The sequence below is a fragment of the Kogia breviceps genome, chromosome 1, assembly GCF_026419965.1.
Source record: "Kogia breviceps isolate mKogBre1 chromosome 1, mKogBre1 haplotype 1, whole genome shotgun sequence".
Taxonomy (NCBI): domain Eukaryota; kingdom Metazoa; phylum Chordata; class Mammalia; order Artiodactyla; family Physeteridae; genus Kogia; species Kogia breviceps.
The window spans coordinates 50,406,487-50,427,059 of NC_081310.1; the positions used below are offsets into that span (position 1 = coordinate 50,406,487).

At 37.3% G+C, this 20,573-nt stretch overlaps 1 protein-coding gene across 5 annotated transcripts in view; it reads right to left on the reverse strand.

The window, feature by feature from the left end:
• DNM3 (dynamin 3) overlaps positions 1 to 20,573 on the reverse strand; it is a 579,215-nt gene that overhangs the window by 70,454 nt on the left and 488,188 nt on the right. For 2 of the 5 annotated variants that reach the window (XM_067031590.1, XM_067031576.1), the window contains one exon: positions 19,327 to 19,338. The exons of the other annotated variants lie outside the window; for them this stretch is intronic. In XM_067031590.1, coding sequence (XP_066887691.1) covers positions 19,327 to 19,338 — 12 coding nt within the window. The remainder of the gene's footprint in view (positions 1 to 19,326; positions 19,339 to 20,573) is intronic. 5 annotated transcript variants of the gene reach the window in all.

Here is a 20,573-nt window from a genome sequence, read left to right on the forward strand (position 1 = left end):
ATGGGGAAAGAATTCTTAAGCTTTCTTCAGGGAAACCCCAGTAAATAACATGTGTAATAAAATGGAGATGGTGTTGTCTGTTTCGTTGGGCCGTTCAGTCCACATAACAAACCTTTTGGCAAAAAAAGGAACATTCTGAACCCGATTCTCTCTGGGAAACCCCTAAACAGCAAGAACTACTGTGGCTTCCTTACAGTTTTACAGAATATTTTGTATCTCAGACTTGCATGTGAAATAAAAACTTGGAAGAAATGTGGAAAAAAATCTGCTTTTTGTTATAGGGTTGAGGATTTTTCAGTTGGTTGCTTCCATGATTCACACTGCACTCCACTGCTCTGAAACTCAAAACCACATATCATAAAAAGCAGCACTGGCTCGAGTTAATTCTTCCTGCTTTGTCCCTAGGAGAACCAAAAGCTCGAAGTGTGGCCCACATGACACACAAGAGAAATGAATGAAAAATTCTCGGCCTGCTTCAATTTCCTGGAATATGGTGTAAATCATCTGCTTTAAAAGAGATCTGGAGTTCTACTTTTTTCTTTTCTAATGTGGGGTTTAACTGACATAATCTATAACAGTTTCAGTTCCTCTCTTTTTAATTAGCAAAAGCTTTTGGAATTTTGTTGTTTTTGGTCTCTAAGAACATCGTGCACAGAAAAAAACAAGGTTGAACAAAATAAAATGTGTTTCTAAATGATTAAAGAAAACCCTGTCTGTTGGGGATAGGAATGGTCAAAGTTCTCTATTCCCCAACCTCCTGCCCAGAATGCTTTGTTCAAGCCACATGGTGTCTAATCAGCATGTCTTTAGATTATTTTATGTTAATTAAAATTATGGTTAGTTTCGGAGGTTAATGTATACATGTGCATGTGGCTTCAAAGGCTTCCCAAATTACTGGCTGAGCTCCCTTGCCTTGGGCAGGCCTGATCTGTGATAAAACTGACCACATTAAACCAAGTTTATTGCTATGGAGTTTTTTAACTCAATGTAGAAAATACATTTTGCAGGTCTCTTAAAGAATTTCCTTTGAAACCACTCTTTCAGGATCTCAAAAGAGGAAAAGGGGAAGCAAAGAAGAAGAAATGTAAATGTAAAAGAACAAAGGAATTGGCTCATATCAGGAAAAAAAAACCAAACAGCTTTACAGATTACTGAGAGGCAACAAATGAAGCACAGAACAAGACTGCAATAGATCACAACTTCTACAACATGCTTGCTTTTATTTTTAACTAGAGAAATGTTGCAATGCATTGACTGAGTGAGAGGAAACCCTACCCACCCCCGAACAATGAGAAATGGTTAATACTATATATTCTAATTTATTTTTCACTTTTTGTCATACAGATGGTAAAACTCATGCCTAGTGCTCAGTGTTTGTCAGAGACTGTAATTAGGAAAATCTCCCAAGAGTGGTCAGCATAAGCCTTAATGGTCATAGCTGCAGAGAAGCCCAGTGGGAGTTGGGCAGGGACCTGTATGGGAGATGGGAACAAACAAACAGAAGTTGGGACCAGCAATGGGGACAGAGTGGTGCTTCTTCTGAGAAGAGGAGGCTGGCAACCCACAACTTATAATATAAGGAAATGTGTCAACCTAGATGTGATTCTGATGACATAGTAAATTCCCAGAATAAATCTAACCCCAAAGATTTGGAAGGGGCATGTTTTTTATTTACATCATCATCTATTCCTTAAAACTCTTCTTGGCTCAGGCCCTCACATCCTCTCTCCTTGACTACTATGAGAATCTCCTGACAGGTCTCCTGGCTCCCATTAAATTTATCCTTCACACTGCTGCTAGACTAAACAGTCTAAAACACCACTCTGACCTTTCATAGCTTCTCGATGGCACAGGATGAAGTACACTATCCTCAGTGACTTGATCCCCTTCCTGCTGTGAGGGCATTAGTCCCGCCACACCTGACCTCAACAGTTAGGTGTTGCCCATTAGAATGCCTTCCCCTCCCATCCCAAAGGTTACTGGGCATTCCTTAGGAACCACTGAACCCTGAATAGACCTTTTATCTCCCTCTATTGTAAGTTTCTGTCAGATAGTGAGCTCCTTAAGGAGAGAACTCATGGACCTAGTAATTTTTGTATTCTTGACACCTGGCAAGTGCTCAATAAAGGTTTAGTGAACTGAACTGATGTGAAATGAGAGAAACAATAAATCACATCAAACTACAACAGACAGGACAAGCAGGAATGATGTATAAAAGAAGGCTGGCTCTCAGGTTGCCCTCACCTATCGGAGACTAGGAAGTTACCTGGGGAAGTCTAGGCAAGTACACTGGCTCCCTAAAGTTAGGGGGAAGATTCAGGAAGCTATTGCCTTGAAATATGGCTGAACACCAAGTGTTTGCTGTACCTCTGGGTGCTTTGACCCCTAAGCACAGCATGCAAAGACTATTTTAGACTGCAGTACTTTGATGGAGCAGATAACCTGCCAGGCCAGGGCACCATTCGTTTCTCAGCAGATGACAATCTAATGCTAACAACAGGTCAAGGGCAAGAGTGATTGACAGAGGTGAAGTTCTAAGGCAATATAAGCCACTGCAAATGTCTAGAAACAGATTGGTGGAAACATAGATGGAAATAGATAATACAGTTTGAGTTAACATTTTCAAGAATAGCATCACCCTGTCCTTGTCTTACAAGGGCAGCAAATGCAAACTTTCAATACTGTCAGAAGTCAGGAAGGAAATTTAGTTAAAGGTAGACTCCAAAGTGATACCAAGAATGGAATAGTCTTTTACACATTGAAAAGGAACAACTTAGCAACCAAAATATTTCACAACCAGAGGTTATTCTCAACTCTCCTTTGAAATCAATCAAACTTTATTTTCTATTTAGAAAAACAAGTGTTAATGAACATCACGGGCAAACTTGGCAGGGTACAAAGTGTGGAAATCACCAAAGAGGGAAAATGTGGACATACCTTTTAACAAGTTAATATTATTTAGCAGAACAGTTCTAATAAGCAAAAGGTAAAAGAAAGAAAGAAAAAATGAAAACTATAAACCTGTACAAATAAACTTTCTGCTGTTTATGTGTGTCAAGTTCAGATCCACTTTCACTCTGGACTTAAAACCAAAATGAAGTACTAGTTATACACTTTGGCTCATCTGGAAAACTCCCTGGAAATTTTCAGAGCTTCTTAGCACAGAAGTACAAAGAGATATGGTAATGACTTCCCTGAACAAACAAATATACAGAAAAGAGTGAGCTAGTTTGAGCTCTCAGGCACACCCGGTGGCGGCTCTGATCCTGCGCCATGAAGAAATGTATTGGGCCTCTCTAGATCTTCCTTCCAGTCTGGGGACTGCCAACGATCATTTACAAAGAGGAAAAGTAATAATTCCTCACCATCAGTGTCAGAGCTGCGAACAGAATCCATTCACAGCCTTTCTAGCTACTGGCAAACTGATTTGCTATTGCTCACAGCTGATGGGGACTTGGGATGGGGTGTGGTGAGAAAGCTGAATTTCTGGTAAACCTGTGCTTAGGGCATGACTCTTAACATTACATCAATATACCTCACAGTAAAATCAAAGGCTATGTGTAAAAATCTTCCTCGATGTGACAGAAGGGTAATATTAATAGTGTTTGCACCTTGCACTATGGCTGCTGTTAGTACCTACAGCGGTAATTCTAAAACTTTAGATGCTACAAATTTACCCTGGCAGCTTATTTAAAATGCATATTCCCAGGCGACATCCTCAAATATTCAAATTCAGAAGACTTGGGAGTGGCCCAGGAGTTTGCATTTTTAATACGAAACTTGGGTGTGTCTGGTGCAGGTCAGATGGACCATGCTGAGAAACCCTGAGTTAGAGGCTGCTCCTAGTCCTGCTGCCTACTCTGCAACAGCGTTCCCCATCAAACAAGATGATGACAAGTGTTGTTTTAAAAAATGGGGGGGTGGGGTGGGGGCTTCCCAGGTGGCGCAGTGGTTGAGAGTCCGCCTGCCGATGCAGGGGACACGGGTTCGTGCCCCGGTCCGGGAAGATCCCACATGCCGCGGAGCGGCTGGGCCCGTGAGCCATGGCCGCTGAGCCTGCGCGTCCGGAGCCTGTGCTCCTCAACGGGAGAGGCCACCACAGTGAGAGGCCCGCTTACCGCAAAAGAAAAAAAAAAAAAAAATGGGGGTGGGGAGGCTATTTGATAAGTTCAAGAATTGCAATGAAACACATTTACATGTTTCTTTATTCCAGGACTCTCAAATTTTAAAAAATGCTAATGTACTCTGTCTCACCAGAAGAGACAAAGAATACAATGTAACCAAAACATTTTTGATCATCAAAACACTTCCTTCTCCTTTAAATAGGCTGAGCATACTTTGGGAAATGCTGCTATTCAATATATAGGACTTTCATGTAAGAATACATAAAAGCAGAGAACTACTGAGTAGGATAATCTGTAATACCTAGACAGAGATCGTTTATAGTCGGGCATATGAGAACACCCTGGAGCAAAGATGAGGCTATGAACAAATTCTGAAGGTAAAAGCCAAGCAGTAGTTCAGCAACAGAAGCCCAATTGATGCTTTTCAGGGCGTTAGCAATAGTAAGCCTTTGGTAAATAGTAAGCTTGGAAAAGGGATGATATTTGGAGAAAGAGGATGGTATTGGGAGTCAGTGCAACTACTGGGTCCAGAACCATAGCACTTTAACAAAGCTTAAAAAACCATGTGAGTACAAAAAACAAGACTGAAGACAGCCAACACCTTTTGAGAATTGACTTTATTCCTGGCACTGTTCTACATACGTCATAAGTATTATGAGCTCACTTGGTCATTGTGAGGTAGAGATTGTCATCAAGCTCCACTTAACAAATGAAGAGAGAGGCTCTGAGTAGCTTGCACAAAGTCACCTCGCTATTAAGTGGCAGAGCTGGGATTTCAGCTCACACTGGAGCTTTAAAACTGCACTTCTTTGTGGCCCTAATCAGGAGGGTCAATAGGTTTGCAGTTAAAGGAAACTATTTGAGAAGAAGGGATTTTTTTTTTTAAGCGAAAGGCAGATGATCAAATTGGCAAGTATTAAATATGAAGGTAAAAGAAAATTGTAATACTCATTGTAGGTTACGGTTAGGTGAGATGTTAGGAATGTGAATCACTCTAGCTTTGAGGAAGGTAATCAAAAACTCTGTAATTATTCATTTCCTTTGATACCAGTTCCACTTCTACAAGTCTACCCTAAGGAAATAATCAGAAATGAATATGAGGAATCATGCACTAAGATGTTTACTCTAAATTTACATGCAATAATAAAAATTATATTGAAATTGAGTATGTACATCAGAAAGTTCATGAACTCTAAATTCAAAATTGGGTTTGAATTAAATCCTGACTCCTTCATTTATTAGATATGTGATCTTTGGATAGTTTGCAAACTTAACTAAGCCTCATGTTCTTCATCTCTAGAATGGAGAAGATAGTGTTTACTTTACAGCAGGGATTCTCAACAGCAGTACTATTGACATTTTAAGCAGGATAATTCTTTGTTGTAGAGTGCTGTCCTGTGCCTTATAGGATGTTTAGTAGCATCCCTGGCCTCTACCCACTAGATACCAGTAGCACCCCCCAACCCAGCTGTGACAGTCACAAATGTCTCTAGACATTGTCAGATGCCCCCAGCTGAGAAGCACTGCCTTAACAGGACTGTTGTGAGGATTAAATGAGCTAATTTAAAGATATCTAGTGGTGAAGGGAAAGAGAAATACAGTTTTTGAATGGGGAACCATGTAGAAGAAAGAAAAGTCTATATATCTATAGACAAAGGCATAGATAGAGATTATCTCTCTCTCTCTCTCTCTCTCTCTCTCTATCTATCTATCTACCATCTATCTATCTATCTATCTAGAGAAGAAAAAGTCAGTAGGAGAGAGAATAAAAATCCAAGACATGGAAATAACTGATAAAGCAAAGCCCCAATATATGCTGAAGAGATGGCCTTGTCAAAGAAGAGAAACACCCTCTGACCTGGGAGTACAGAAAGAAAGGATGAAGAAATGAAAGAATTCTGAGGATTTTCCTTTTTATAGTAATGCTATTATCCCCATTTTGATAAAAATTAAGACATAAAAAGTTCTCTTTCTCAGGGTACAAAATATGTTGATGGAGTTGGGAATAAAACACAATTAACTTATATATACTGGAAAAAAAACCCTAGTAATTTACTTCATTAGCATTTTATTGTGCCTAGCCCTGAAGAATGAGGTGTGTAAATAGGCTGGCAAAGTAAAAATTTTAATGTACATGGCAGTAATTTCAGGTGAATGAATCATGGTGACCAAGCTAATGGCTAGAGGTTTTGGAAGCTACTTCTGTCTGTGTCACTACCTTTCCTTATCTATTCTTACTTTTTCCCTGATTTCCCTCCTTTGCACTTTCACCTACTTCTTCCCTCAAAACTCTATGTCTAAGGTCACAGTGTGTGAATTCTTTCTTCCATCATTTATGTCCAATCATTGAATCATTGCACAAATAATTACTCACTACCTATTATGTCCCAAGTTTTAGGGATATAATAAGTTAACAGAACCACAGAGGGGATCTTGTCTTTATAGAGTCTGAAGTACAGTTAAGAAGATGGACAATAAACAAATAATAAACCAATAAATGTAACACAGAAGAATATCACACAAATCAACCAATATACTAAATGCTGTTCTGCCAAATTTCTGCCCAATGTTCCCTGTCTAGTACTTAAAATTTAAATACTGCTTTTTCACGATTTGGGAGGCCTTTCTATTTAGTAAGCAGTTGTAGTACACTGTCTTTGTTAAAGAACTATTCCTGGATCACAACCACCATGTCATTATGTCATCTTATAGAATCCGAGCTGAAATTAATTAATTAATTTTACTTTTTGGTCATGCCACAAGGCATGTGGGACTTTAGTTCCCCGACCAGGGATCGAACCTGTCCTCCTGCATTGGAAGCGCGTAGTCTTAACCACTGGACCGCCAGGGAAGTCCCCAAGCTGAAATTTAGATGTCTGCCACTCTCTTATGTGACATTTGTATTCTAAAAATCCATAATACTATAATCTTTATACTTCTGTCCCTCTGTAATTCATTATAACTATAACCCTCTCAGCACTTCACATGAATTGGAAATGTAAAATTGTTAATAGCCTTCATAAAACTTGGCTTCTATAACTGACTTAAGTAATTTTGTCACATTTTAAGAAAATCAAAGTATCAAAGTTATGCTTCAATGCTTGACAAACTCTACCTTTATATGGGCTGAGCAAATTTATATGACTGGCTTTATCTTTGGGTCTGGATGTCACCATCTTAAAGTGACTTAAAAGAATCTTTATTGGCAGACAATATATTCCATACCTTACCCCAAAAAGTTTCTGCTTACAATCCATGAGTTGGATTGTTGGACCACATGGAAAGGGAAGAAGAAGCTTAGGTTAGAACATTAGAAACATTTTTCTTCATAAAGACTACGATTTTAACCATACTTAGTACTGAGTCTCTTTTTATGTCTCGTTCTAATGCTCAAATATAGAAAGATTTTGACTTTTTTTTCTGTTTTCATGGAATTCCAATTTTGAAATAGGCTTTTAGTGGTAGCACATAAAAGTTACCCAAATTTATAAAAATTGGGCTTTTCTTTTTGTTTGTTTTTTAAATTTTATTCATTTATTTATTGGCTGTTTTGGGTCTTCGTTGCTGCATGTGGGCTTTCTCTAGTTGCAGTGTGCGGGCTTCTTATTGCGGTAGCTTCTCTTGCTGTGGAGCATGGATTCTAGGAGTATGGGCTTCAGTAATTGTGGCACATGGGTTCTAGAGCACTGGCTCAGTAGTTGTGGTGCACAGGCTTAGTTGCTCCACAGCATGTGGGATCTTCCTGGACCAGGGCTTGAACCCGTGTCCCCTGCATTGGCAGGCAGACTCTTAACCACTGAGCCAGTGGGGAAGTCCCGGCTTCTTTTATTTAATGAAAGACATATGTTCACAAAAAAGTGTTGGTGAAAGCAATTCTTTGCAACACTCACAGTCCTTGACCTCATACCACTTGTCTAGGTATACAAGCTCAAGTTTGAAAATCTTTTCAGTTATTGTCATACTTTCTAAGGCAACATATCAAATCAAAGGGTAAGGAATATTTTTCATATGAAGCAGATACTGCTGAAGCAAAATGGGAAGTGTAAAGTGCTTACAAACCAGAGTTTGTAGTCTGAACAGATTCCAGTTCTTCAACCAATTTTAGGTGAATTTGACTCAGTTAATGAAGGTTAGAGGTCCAAATTTTCATAGGCTAAATGGGGTATGAGAGGTCCTTGCATACTTATTTCAAGCTAGGTCAGGGTTTATCAACTTCAACACTATTGACACGTATGACTAAATAATTCTTTATTGAGAAGGCTATCCTGTAAATAATAGGATGTGGCTTCCACCCACTAGATTTCAGAAGTATCTCCCCAGTCCAACAATCAAAAATGTCTCCAGACACTGTCAAATGTCCCCAGGGACATTTGCACCCCAGGGAGCAAAATCACCCCTAGTTGAGAACAACTGATCTAAGTGGAAACAGTACTTTTTTTTCCCATTTTCTTACTTGAGGGAATAATTGCAGTGATAGAAAAATTTCAACAAGCTGATCCTTTTCTTAAAGCTCTGTTTTGCTCTTTGTATCAAATTGTCATTTTTTTTTGCCCAATGCCTTGAAGTGTCACTAATTCTTCCTTTGAAGCCATGTGACACAAAATGAGAAAATTTGAAAATAATGGCTAATTACTTCAAAGAGAAAAATGAAAATGTCCAAATTAGAACCTTTCTTCAATTAAACTTGGTCAATAATAATAATTTTTGCTGAAGAATGTGTGCTGTCATTATGTAAAGGTGGTTTTTAGTGTTCCATTTTGTGTTATATCCCCAAATAACACTAGCCTTTTCTATTTTAGGGCTGATTGAATTAGTTGGCATATAATTGAATATATCTTCTAAATTCTTATTTAAATACTATTCTGTTTTCAATTTAGAACTTTTACTAGATTCTGTTTATCCCAATAATTAAGGGAAATGCATTCCTAATTCTGGACTAAAATAGCATGTATCAAGTTGAGGCAATCAAAATGCAAATGCTTTAGAAAAAGAACATAGTTTTAAGTTAAAATATGTTAGTCCTCTTTATCATTTCTTAAAAACTAGAGTCCTGAGTGACTTATTTTAGGTTTTGTTCTGGGATACTTGCCTACCTGCTCCATCCATTCAGAATGCTTAATTTTTAATATGCAAGTATATGGCTTCCATGTAGTAATTATTATAACCAACTGGGTTCAGGCATATGCTCCCCTGGCCTTCTTCTAGCTTCCTACAAATTGCCTCATACTCATTTGCTTGGTCTACCTGAAAGTTACTGTTCTCTCCTCAACTTCCCCCCCATACACTTTCTGTATAATTTTTTTTCTTATCTTATTGTATTTCTAAGTTTATAAAGATAATACATGAGTGTTGTAACAAGTTAACATATGGATGTCTAAAGAAGTTAAAGATAATTCCTAACTTTTCTCCAAACCCATTTCCTACCTTTTTCTATGCTCTTATAAACACATACAGAAATGTGTATGTGTACATACGTATGTATACACACACACACACACACACACACACACACACACACACCTGTTCTTTCTCAGTCTCCTTTACTGATTTCTCTTCTTCTGTTATCTTTCTAAAGAATAGATAATTCTGTCCTCAGCTCTCTTCTTTTTGCTTCTATACTTTGTTTCTTTCTCCTTAGGTGTCAAGATTTTAAATATCTAACAACTTCTAAATCTCTGTCTAAAGACCTCTCCTCTGAGCTTAGATTTATATATTTAACTGCCTAGAAGACATCTCCATTGGGATGTTTAAATAGACATTCAAATATTTGATTCTCCCCTCCAAGATACCTGGTAAGATGGTACTTCCCGTCCATTTGAATTTAGGTGTGGCCATGTGGCTTGATTTGGACAATGAAAAGGGTACAGAAATTACATGTCACATTCAGATAGAAACATTAACAGTCAGTGTATGACTCTCCACTCATTTCCTCTGCCATGGTGATCAGTAATAATCCTATCAGCTTGAGTCCTGAAGTGGGAATAACAAGGAACAGAGTCCCAGGCAGCTTGAGATGCACATGCAGCATGAGCAAGAAACAAATTTTGTAGTTTGCAGCCACCAGATTTTGTGGAGTGTTTGTTGCAGCAGTATAACTTAACCTATCCTGACTAACCACCAATGTGTACTAGGATCCCAAATTTAACATGGTCAGAACAAAATGACCCACTCCATTTTCTCCTTTCCCCATCTTACATTTTATTAAATGGCACTAACACACACCCATCATCCAAGATCCAATAATCTTTTTTTGTTTGTTTGTTTGTTTTGTGGTACGCGGGCCTCTCACTATTGTGGCCTCTCCCGTTACAGAGCACAGGCTCGGGACGCGCAGGCTCAGCGGCCATGGCTCACAGGCCCAGCCGCTCCGCGGCACGTGGGATCTTCCCGGAACGGGGCACGAACCCGTGTCCCCTGCATCAGCAGGTGGATTCTCAATCACTGCGCCACCAGGGAAGCCCCCAATAATCTTTTTTTATTTTACTCTTTCTCTCACTTTCCAAATCCAACCCATCAGTAACTCTTAAAGGTGTGGCTCTACTACCAAAATATATCCCGATCCAACAACTTCTCACTATTGCCACTACTGTGACCCTAACCCAACCCATCATCATCTCTCCTCTGCACTGACTCAGCAGCCTCCCCATTTTCCCTCTAAACACCAATTCTCTTTCATCTTTATTACTGTTTTTTCTTATTGATTTCTTAGAACTCTTTAATTTTAATATTAATTCTTTACCTTCCGTATGTGTTGCAAATGTTTTCTCCAATTTTAACTTTTTTTTTTACCTTGTTTATTTTTTAGAGTCAGATTAAGTCACTGGCTTTTATTACCATTAGCCTTAGTCTCTTTGTGCTTAATTATGGTACAGAGGGACCAGATACTTTATAACCTCTAAACCTTTCGGTTCTTGTTCAAACTGGAGGTGTCTGGTAGGGAGCTAGCAACACAGAGTAAATATTCAAAGGTCAACATAACTCTCTGAAACCAAAAGGATGATTTTTCCCCTCAAGGGGAGTATTTCTTATTAGGGACTCTAATGCTAATCCTAGTACTTCAATTGTCATCTGTTTTTCAATTTTCAGATTATACATTTTGTTACATAAATGAATGGATTCAAGGCAAATGAATCAAATTTTAAATTTAAAATTTACAGAATTCTTTTCATTAGCCTAATATTATATGTTTTCATCTTTGAATCTCAGTTAGATTTTTTTAAATAGCGGAAGATCAAGGGCCAGATATTAGGCCACTGAATGGCTGATAATCCTTAGATAATATACATTATTTGTACATTATGCACAACTCAGTCATAGAGGGTGATAGTGCTGACAGTTACAAAACTGCAACTTCAGGAAGAATGATTGGTCCAGGAAGATGGGGAGGCTGGATACTATGAATTTGAGCATTTGAAACAATGACACTATTTGAGACTCATAGGCAACGGGGGTGGGGGGGTGGGGGTGTGTGGGGAGAATGTGGGCACTCAGAGACTCATAACAGGGTCCTTCAACAATATGTTAATTCAGTGAGGAAAACAACATATTTGCACAGGCAGGGTAACGGGAAAGGAGTTGACAAAATCTGTGTATTAATTTTAAAAATAATAATAAACAAGATTATATAATTATGTCAAGTTTGTAGTCTCAGATGATTAATTTCCACTATTTACTTATATTATCTTTTACTTTCCTATAAAGTTTAATACATTTATGTAATATATCTCTCCTTCTGAATACTATTTTCATCGTTTTATATTTGTTTCTTTCTCACCATCCTCCATTTAAATATCTTCCTCTTTTTCATTTTTTCTGTGTGTTTTAAAATCTTTTTTTGAAAAATGCACAAAAGACAGTTATTAAGAAAATAAGAAAATGACATGGGAACAAAATTTAAAATTGCCCATACAATTAACATTTTGGTGTGTATCTTCTCAGGATTTCTGTGTGTAAATATATATACATATAAATATCATCCTCTACAAAATTTTAAAGCAAAAATGGGATTATGTTATCCATGGTGATTTTTTTCAGTTAATTTATCATGAAAATTTCCATTGCAAGTGATATATTTATATCTTTATATACATATATAAAATATATATCTTTATTTTTAAAAGTTTGCTTCATAGCATTTAATTGATGTATCACACTCTACTTAACCAGTTATCTATGATGGATATTGATACAGCTTTTAAACATTGGTAATTATGAAAAATGTTTCCAAATAATTTTTGAACAAATACCTTTGCACAACTATCAAATTATTTGATAAAAATAAAGTTTTAGAAGTGGAATGGCTTGGTCAAAAGGTTGGCACATAACCAAGGCATTTGATGCATGTCACCAAACTGGTCACCCTCCAGGAAGGCCGTGTGTATACTCTGCCACATGTAGCAGTACATAAGAAGGACAGACTTCCTCATTACCACCTATCATGACCATTCTTTCACATTTCTCATGATCTGAAGCTCAAAAATGATGTTTGGGGCTTCCCTGGTGGTGCAGTGGTTAAGAATCCGCCTGCCAATAAAGGGGACACGGGTTTGAGCCCTGGTCCAGGAAGATCCCACATGCCGAGGAGCAACTAAGCCCATGTGCCACAACTACTGAGCCTGAGCTCTAGAGCCTGTGAGCCACAACTACTGAGCCCACGTGCCACAACTACTGAAGCCCACACGCCTAGAGCCTGTGTTCTGCAACAAGAGAAGCCACTGCAATGAGAAGCCCGTGCACCACAATGAAGACCCAATGCAGCCAAAAATGAATAAATAAATAATTATTTTTTTAAAAAGGATGTCTGGACAGCTATTTTAATTTACAATTCGTGGTTGCTAGTGAAATTGAAACTTTTTCTCATCTAGTTCTCAGTCTTTTTACTTTCTGTTTTTTAGTCTTAAATGACTACATCTATTGATTGGCTGGTTTTTGTTATGTTTTAAATGAACTGAATAGAAACAATTCTATTTTGAGGGCATTTAATCCTTTGTATGTCATACATACTGCAAATATTTTATGAATTTGTCAACTGCCTTTTAATTGTTTACTATCTTTTGTCCCATACAAAAGTTTTAAATTTGCATGTAGTTTAAGCTTGTATTTTTTTCCCCTATTTTCTAATTCATTAATTTTTACTTTAATCATTAATTTCTTTCTTTCCTTAGTGTTTTTCTCTCCTTCCAACGTCTTAAATTCATTTACTTCTATTAAAATAAGAATTCTATTTAAAGTTATTATTTTTTCTCTGTGAATAACATTGGGTATATTTTATAATATTTTCTGTATAGTATTTTCATTGTTATTATATTTCAAATAGTCTGTAAATTAAGCATTGATTTCCATTTGGATCCATTCTTGGACTGTATTTTTTCATTTCTAAGTAGACAGGTTTTCACATTTAAAGTTTGCTATGTAGGGCTTCCCTGGGGGCACAGTGGTTAAGAATCTGCCTGCCAATGCAGGGGACACGGGTTCGAGCCCTGGTCCGGGAAGATGTCACATGCCGCGGAGCAACTAAGCCCGTGTGCCACAGCTACTGACCTTGCGCTCTAGAGCCTGTGAGCCATAACTGCTGAGCCCGCAAGCCACAGCTACTGAAGACTGTGTGCCTAGAGCCCGTGTTCCACAACAAGAGAAGCCACTGCAATGAGAAGCCCGTGCATCGCAATGAAGAGTAGCCCCCACTCACCGCAACTAGAGAAAGCCGGTGCACAGCAACGAAGACCCAAGGCAGACAAAAACAAATAAATACATTTATTAAGAAAAATTAAAAAAATAAAGTTTGCTATGTGTCTCTAGTCTTCTAAAGCTTATTAAATATCCAATATTTATATATATTTTAAATATACTCATACATATCTTTTGAATCCACCTTTTTTCTTATACCAATCACTTTTTTTTTGCATTTTGTTTTTTGCCCAGCTGATCTGGTAAAGATAGGGAGAAGGATTTTAAACTCTCTAAACTACAGTGATTCTGTATGATTTCACTGTACAGTGTGATAACCACATCACTATAAATTAACAAAAGAAATAAATTTCTACTTTTTGATTAAAAATGCTTCTGTGAGGGCTTAAATTTCAAAATAAAACTTATCACAATGAAACTTCTAAAATCATACTTGATGACAACATGTTTTCAAAACAGAATCATAAAGAATTCCTTTTATTTTGGGGTAGTGTTAAACCAATTCCTTTGAAAAATATCATAGGGCATATAAAAAGATGTCTAAAATTTTGTGAGAAAAAAATGTCAAAATAGCTATGACATAAGACATCATTATTCTCTTATTTCTCATTAATTAGAGAGAAGTCACTCCTTTTTAGATACAATAGGGAAAATAAGAATATAAAACAAGCCCCAAACATCCTTCAGAGGTCCCTGTCCTATCACCCACTGTGAGCTTTCTAAACAGCAGATCAATTCTTGCTTCCTTATAGAATCTATTTGGCAAGATCCATAAATTTGGGAACACAATATAGATTCCACCTCATTTATCAAAGCTTTTTGCCTTCAATTGAACTACCCTTTCTTCTGACTGTTTAAAATTAAAGTTGGGGGTTCAAAAACTAAGCATTCATTAGCAATGCTCTTTTAAGACTGGTTTGCCAAAAAAGAACCAAAGGTTTATTGGTGTTGCAGTGATTGAAACAGACAATTCATTTTTATATACACATAGAACTAAAATAATACTTTGAGGCCAGTGAGTTTTCATCCTTTCTTTTAACTTTAATGGTAGGTATTCTTATTAGTTTATGCATAAATTAAGGGAACCAGATGGGCTCCCCTTAAATCCCAGGGAGATACATTCACTAAACTTCTTTAGAAAAATCAAGGAAAGAATGTACATAATTCAAAGAAAATAAATAACCCTAATGGAGTTGACTATACCTAAACTACATACAATGTTTTTTCAGTCATTTTAAATACTAGAGAGGAAATATATTGGGTTGGCCAAAAAGTTCGTTCGGGTTTTTCCATAAGCTGTTATACCTTCTGACACTGTACTGTCTGCTCCTTCATCTACTAAGATTTTAACACACAACATCAATAAGATATTTCCAGGTTTGATGATGGATTTTCAGTGCCTACTTACACTCTCTCACATATGACCAATTTAGGAGTTAAAGATCTGGCATAAGAGGGCAAAACAAATTAACATGGATTTAACGTCTGTGTTCTTCAGTGTAATATATTTTGGTGACATTCGATTTGGCACACTCTGTCTTTGCACATGATGGCCAGAATCCAATGGATTACCAAATCAGTACTTTAGGTAATAACTATTTTTCCCACTAATGGAGACTGACAATGTACACTTGTCTTGCTGAATGTGTTAGAAAATTACTAGACAAAGTGTTTTTAAATGTTGTTAAAACAGGTGTTCAAATCAGATTTTCTTTCCTTCTTCTTTTCTTAAATATCAAAGCCCTCAACTCTCTATAAATTACTGCATTTAACCTAACTGGAACTTAGTAAAAGCTTAGTTATTTTTAACATGGCATGTTTTTAACATGTTTTAGCATGTTTCAGTTCTATTTCTCCTTTTCAAATGCTCCTTCTCTCCAATCAAGGCAGTCAACTTCATATTTTTGCTAGGGGGCATATGAGAATCTTTTAGTTTTTAAAACTAAAGTTTTTAGACTGAAATTAAGTAAGGTAATAGTAAATTTCTCTTTTAAATGTAATAACAGATTCATAAGAAAGTAAATGTAGCATTTCTGTATAACTTAAAATTTTTTGAAGTATTCATTTCTGAACCTAGGGTTCTTTTCAGTTTTCATTTGTGTTTCTGTACCAACATCATTAAGAAATTTGAGAGTTTTTATTATAGTATTTTATTCTTTATATTTTAAGGGCTTTTTCTACCTTCAATTTACCTAATATATCAAAGATACTTAACTGAAACTCAAAGTCTTTAACAAAAATATAACACTAAATGTTTATTAAATTTCTAGACATGCCTACCAAGCAAGGGCATCAAATTAAAGAAGGAAATTAAATGTCTTCTCTCTAGGACAAAGCATGGAGATTACTTTTTACCTGAAGGCCTCAGTTCTGAAAATGACATTCTGATTTACATTTGTGTTTAAACAACCAACCAACCAAACAAACAAACAAAAAATGTCCCCAACCTCCCTGTTACTGTATTATATTTGTTCACATTCCCCAAACTGATTCAGGGAGTCCTAGATTATAGTCTTACTATGGAAGACATTGACTTGGAATTCAAGGTCTAGGGAAACCCCTCTAAGGAGGAGGCAGACTCTACCCGAAGCAACTTAGGATATCACTATGCCAATAGAAAAACATTTTCAGAGGAAAAATAAGTAATGGGCCTGGAAGGAAAAATTTTCCTGAGCAACTGTGATCTCCTCACAAAAGGAAAATTTGCTTTTTAAGGACAAATAAAATACATATAATTGTTCAAGGAAGAAAGTGACCCTTGGTGTTTTGCCCCATCATGCATTTATAATATAAATCTGTGTGTCTCTTGTAGAAGTTTTTCCTTTCTGGGAGTTTAGAAAATTAGCTCCCACACTCTAAGCATAATCTAAAGGTGGATGAAGCAGATCAATTTAGCTGTCGTTGAGAAAATGAATAGTAGGGTTGCTCCATACACCTTATAATATATGTGTGTGTATGTTTATGTGTGTATGTTCACTATACTTAATGTATGTAGGAAGATGAATCCATTCATCCTGCTCATCTAAAGAAACATTAATTGAGCAGGCTTCATTTTCTTTAGGGTCTGGTTAGTTATCATAAATAATGAAATACCATTCACTAAATAAACAATTAGCCTTTGTGAGTCTGAAATGAGTCACCTTTTATAGCTGGCTCATGTATATGGCAGGCAACAAGTCAGGTATGTTGCCTTGGGGACAACTCAGACAAGCATTCTAGCATGAGAGGGAAAAGTGAATCTCATATTCTCCTTTTGAAGACTCCAGATCTATACTCTGGAGACAGCACAGCTTGTATTCCAGTGTTTTCCATTTATACTGAAATTCTAAGCTAAAGGAAAATAGCATGCAGATGTGCTCCTTGTGATCTGAAGAGGCTCTTTTGTGCCAGAGTCCATGGTCAATATAATGATCATATGTTAAAAGTATTAGCCTCCTATTTTTTCACAAACTATTACTTATTCATAATATAAGCAACTAAGAATTAAGGCATAGGGGCAATAAAAATCAGCCCCTCCAAAGCAGCTGCTCTTTAATTAAAAATCAAAACAGTTAAGTGCTTGCATCTTTGGCACTTTTCAACCAACACTCTAACTGGCACCCAAATATCTCCCACAGCATTGTATCAAGTGTTTACACTGCAGACAGGGGCTCCAGGTGCCAGGAGACCCTGGAAGGTCTTCTGCATCATCTGAGAGGTAGCCTTGAGGAGCAGCAGCTTAGAATGTTTGAGTTTTATTGCTCATTGTATAATTATTTGAAAAATCATCAGTAAATGCTGTTAAACTGAACATTTTATTACCCAGAAGAACTTGACCAAGCAAGACACAACAAATGGATGACTCCTATTATGAAGAAGAGTTTTCTTTGGGGAATGTTACAAATGCTTTTAAGTCATCAATGAATCACTAGTGAAAGAAGCAAATCATAAATGCTTTTTGAATGGCCTAAGGGTTAACACTTCCCTAAAATGTCAGCAGCTGATTCCCTGATCCTCAGCATGTATAGGCTTGCTATTAGCGCACTCACATAGCTCAGGCTATTTAAACGATTAAGAGATGCAGCACATGCAATTCTAGATAGCGACTCAGTGTAACGTAAGTGACCAGGATCAGAGATACTTACTATTCAAGAATGAAAATACATTATATGGTATAAGAACTAAAATTTTGTCCAAATGTTTTTTCCAATAGTGGTATATTAGTTAGAAATATTATCTTTTACTTTGTAGAAGAAATCTTTAATTGATTTCATAAGTTACCTCTGTTTTAAAAAGTAAACTATTAGTGGGCTGAGTTTGCCCCTCTGGTCCTTCACAAATGTCTATCTTGTACTTTTCTTATATTATTTTTAACTTTATTAAATATTATTACTTGGGTCATAAGCAATTATAGCAAGATATAAATTTATAAAGTGACACATTTTCAATACCAACCATCTCTATCACCTTATTCCATAATAGCACATTCCATCAAATTAAACTCCAAGATTTCCCACATTTGTTTTAAATTCTATATGTATGGCTTATGAATAGCAATTTTGATGAATTCCAGCTGGTTTAAATATGCAGGCAGACCCTTTATAACAGAATCCTTTCAATTCTTCTTGTATTCAATGAGACCTATTTTAAGTGGGCCACCTGGTAGGATAAAGCACTAATAATGCTCCACAGAAAAAAAAAGAAAAACAAATCACCCTGCTAAACTTAAGAACATCTTCCCCAACTACATTACTATTACATACCTAATATAAGTGAGAAGTAGTTCTAATCTTCTGGAAAAGTTGAATTAAAGTTTTAACAATCTAGCCACCCTATGAACTACTAAATTACTCATTTACCTATTATAACAACATTAAAATAATTTCCACCATTTGTGTGCGTTGCCTGGTTTCACAAATCTATCATACACATTTCAGTCTCCCCCTCCATTCCCCACACCCTCCTGTTTCCATCCAGCTGGAATACATCAAGGGTGCAGAAGCCAAGGCAAATGTTGACCCCACCCTCCTCCATCCATTTTAAGGCACCTTCAAAGCCAGAGCACTGATCTAGCTCAGTTTCACCAGCAAAGCCAGCCATGCTGCTATTTAAGACACCAGTTTGGGGTTTTTATAACTACACATTAACATGAGAGCTTTGATTTTTGGTCAAAAACTTCAGCTGCACTGAGTTTCATCAGACTGTCTTCCCCTTTCTGCAGAAGAGTCCTCATTATTAAATCTTCATAATCTTTGCTCTCAGTGTTGCTCTCTTTCCTTATAATAAAAACCTCTCTGAACTGTCCAATAACCAACCCTGAGGAACATAATATTTCCCTTCCAAAAGGTCAAAAATGAACAGCCATGATGGTAGTCCAAGCTCTGTTTTCTCTGACATTTGCACACCCTCTATCATTTGTGTACTGTCACAGACATCAGTCATTTCAAAGTGCACAGAACCACTCTCGCCAAGGCATATGAGGGAGGGGAGTGGGGGCTGGAGAGAGAGGAGCTGCAGTGTAGGACAAAGAACTTACTTTGTTGTTCCCCTGTGCATGTAGCCGCAAGGAAAAAGAAACAAAAAAGAAATATGTTAAACATAAATTTATTTTAAAATCATGAGATTTTTCATGCTAGAGCAAAATCCAAACAAATAACTTAGCTATTCACTGACATCCCATTCATACACATACAGTGCCCAAAGCTCATGGACAAGTCAGAGATTCTGCTTATATTAAGTGAAATCACACATTTATAACATAGAAAATTATGACAGAGATTTCCCCCTTTCTTTCTACTTGAAATACTTGAAGTATGGGAACCTGGCCAAAAAGCATTGGTTTGAATTGGTAATAAGTGAACTGTTAGCATGAAAGGCAAAATATTTAGTATGTCAGCTTGCCCTTTCCTGACAGCCCCTCCTCCAACGTGCCAAGCAGTGGAAAATTTCATCAGCCAATGCATTTTTAAACAAACACTGCATCCTTGGTTTCAAAGACGGTGGGGGGAAAAAAAAAATGAGTAGAGGAAAAGAGTGGGTGGCTCTGGGGAGACAGGGTAAGCAGACCAAGTTACGACCTCCATCTGTACCATTCCTTTACTTCGTAAATTATGACTTTTGTCTTGGGTTGGCATGGGAAGCGAAAACTGTATAGTGGGGATGCAGCCAAAATAAACACTGGTCCACATTCAAGAAAATGGGTCTGGAAAGGTTAGTCACAAAAATGTAGTCATTTCTAAAAGGGACACTCTGGATAGAGACACAGAGAGCCGCCAGCCACAGGCGGCAGGCAAATGGCTCTCCTGTTTCAAACTGGAGCTGCAGGAGTATGATTTATATCAAACAATTTAACTCACATATGGCTTAAAAAAATAAAACGGTGATTCATTACTCCCAGGGCAGCCCGAGTCCTCGCAAGGTCAGAGCCTGTGAGGGAGACGTGATGGGATATGGGCAGGGAACAGATCTGAACTCTTCTCACAAGGGGCCCAGAAGGAATTTCTCTCTCCGCTGAGATGCAGAGTGGAAGAGAGCTGCAAGCGAAGTGTGTGCATCTGTGGAGGAGCCTGAGCACGGGTGGAGTAACAGGTTGAGCTGGAGATCTGGCATTTAGTTTTAGGACAGGAAGTATGTGCGGGGAAGTAATACATACAAAAATTTTCTGGAGAGCAGTAAGGGAACCATCATGGGAGAGTATATTTTCTGGAAAACAATGCCAATTGGTGACTGGGGAAATGTCTAATTCAAGGACTATCGAGGCCACCATATTTAATAAAAGCATAA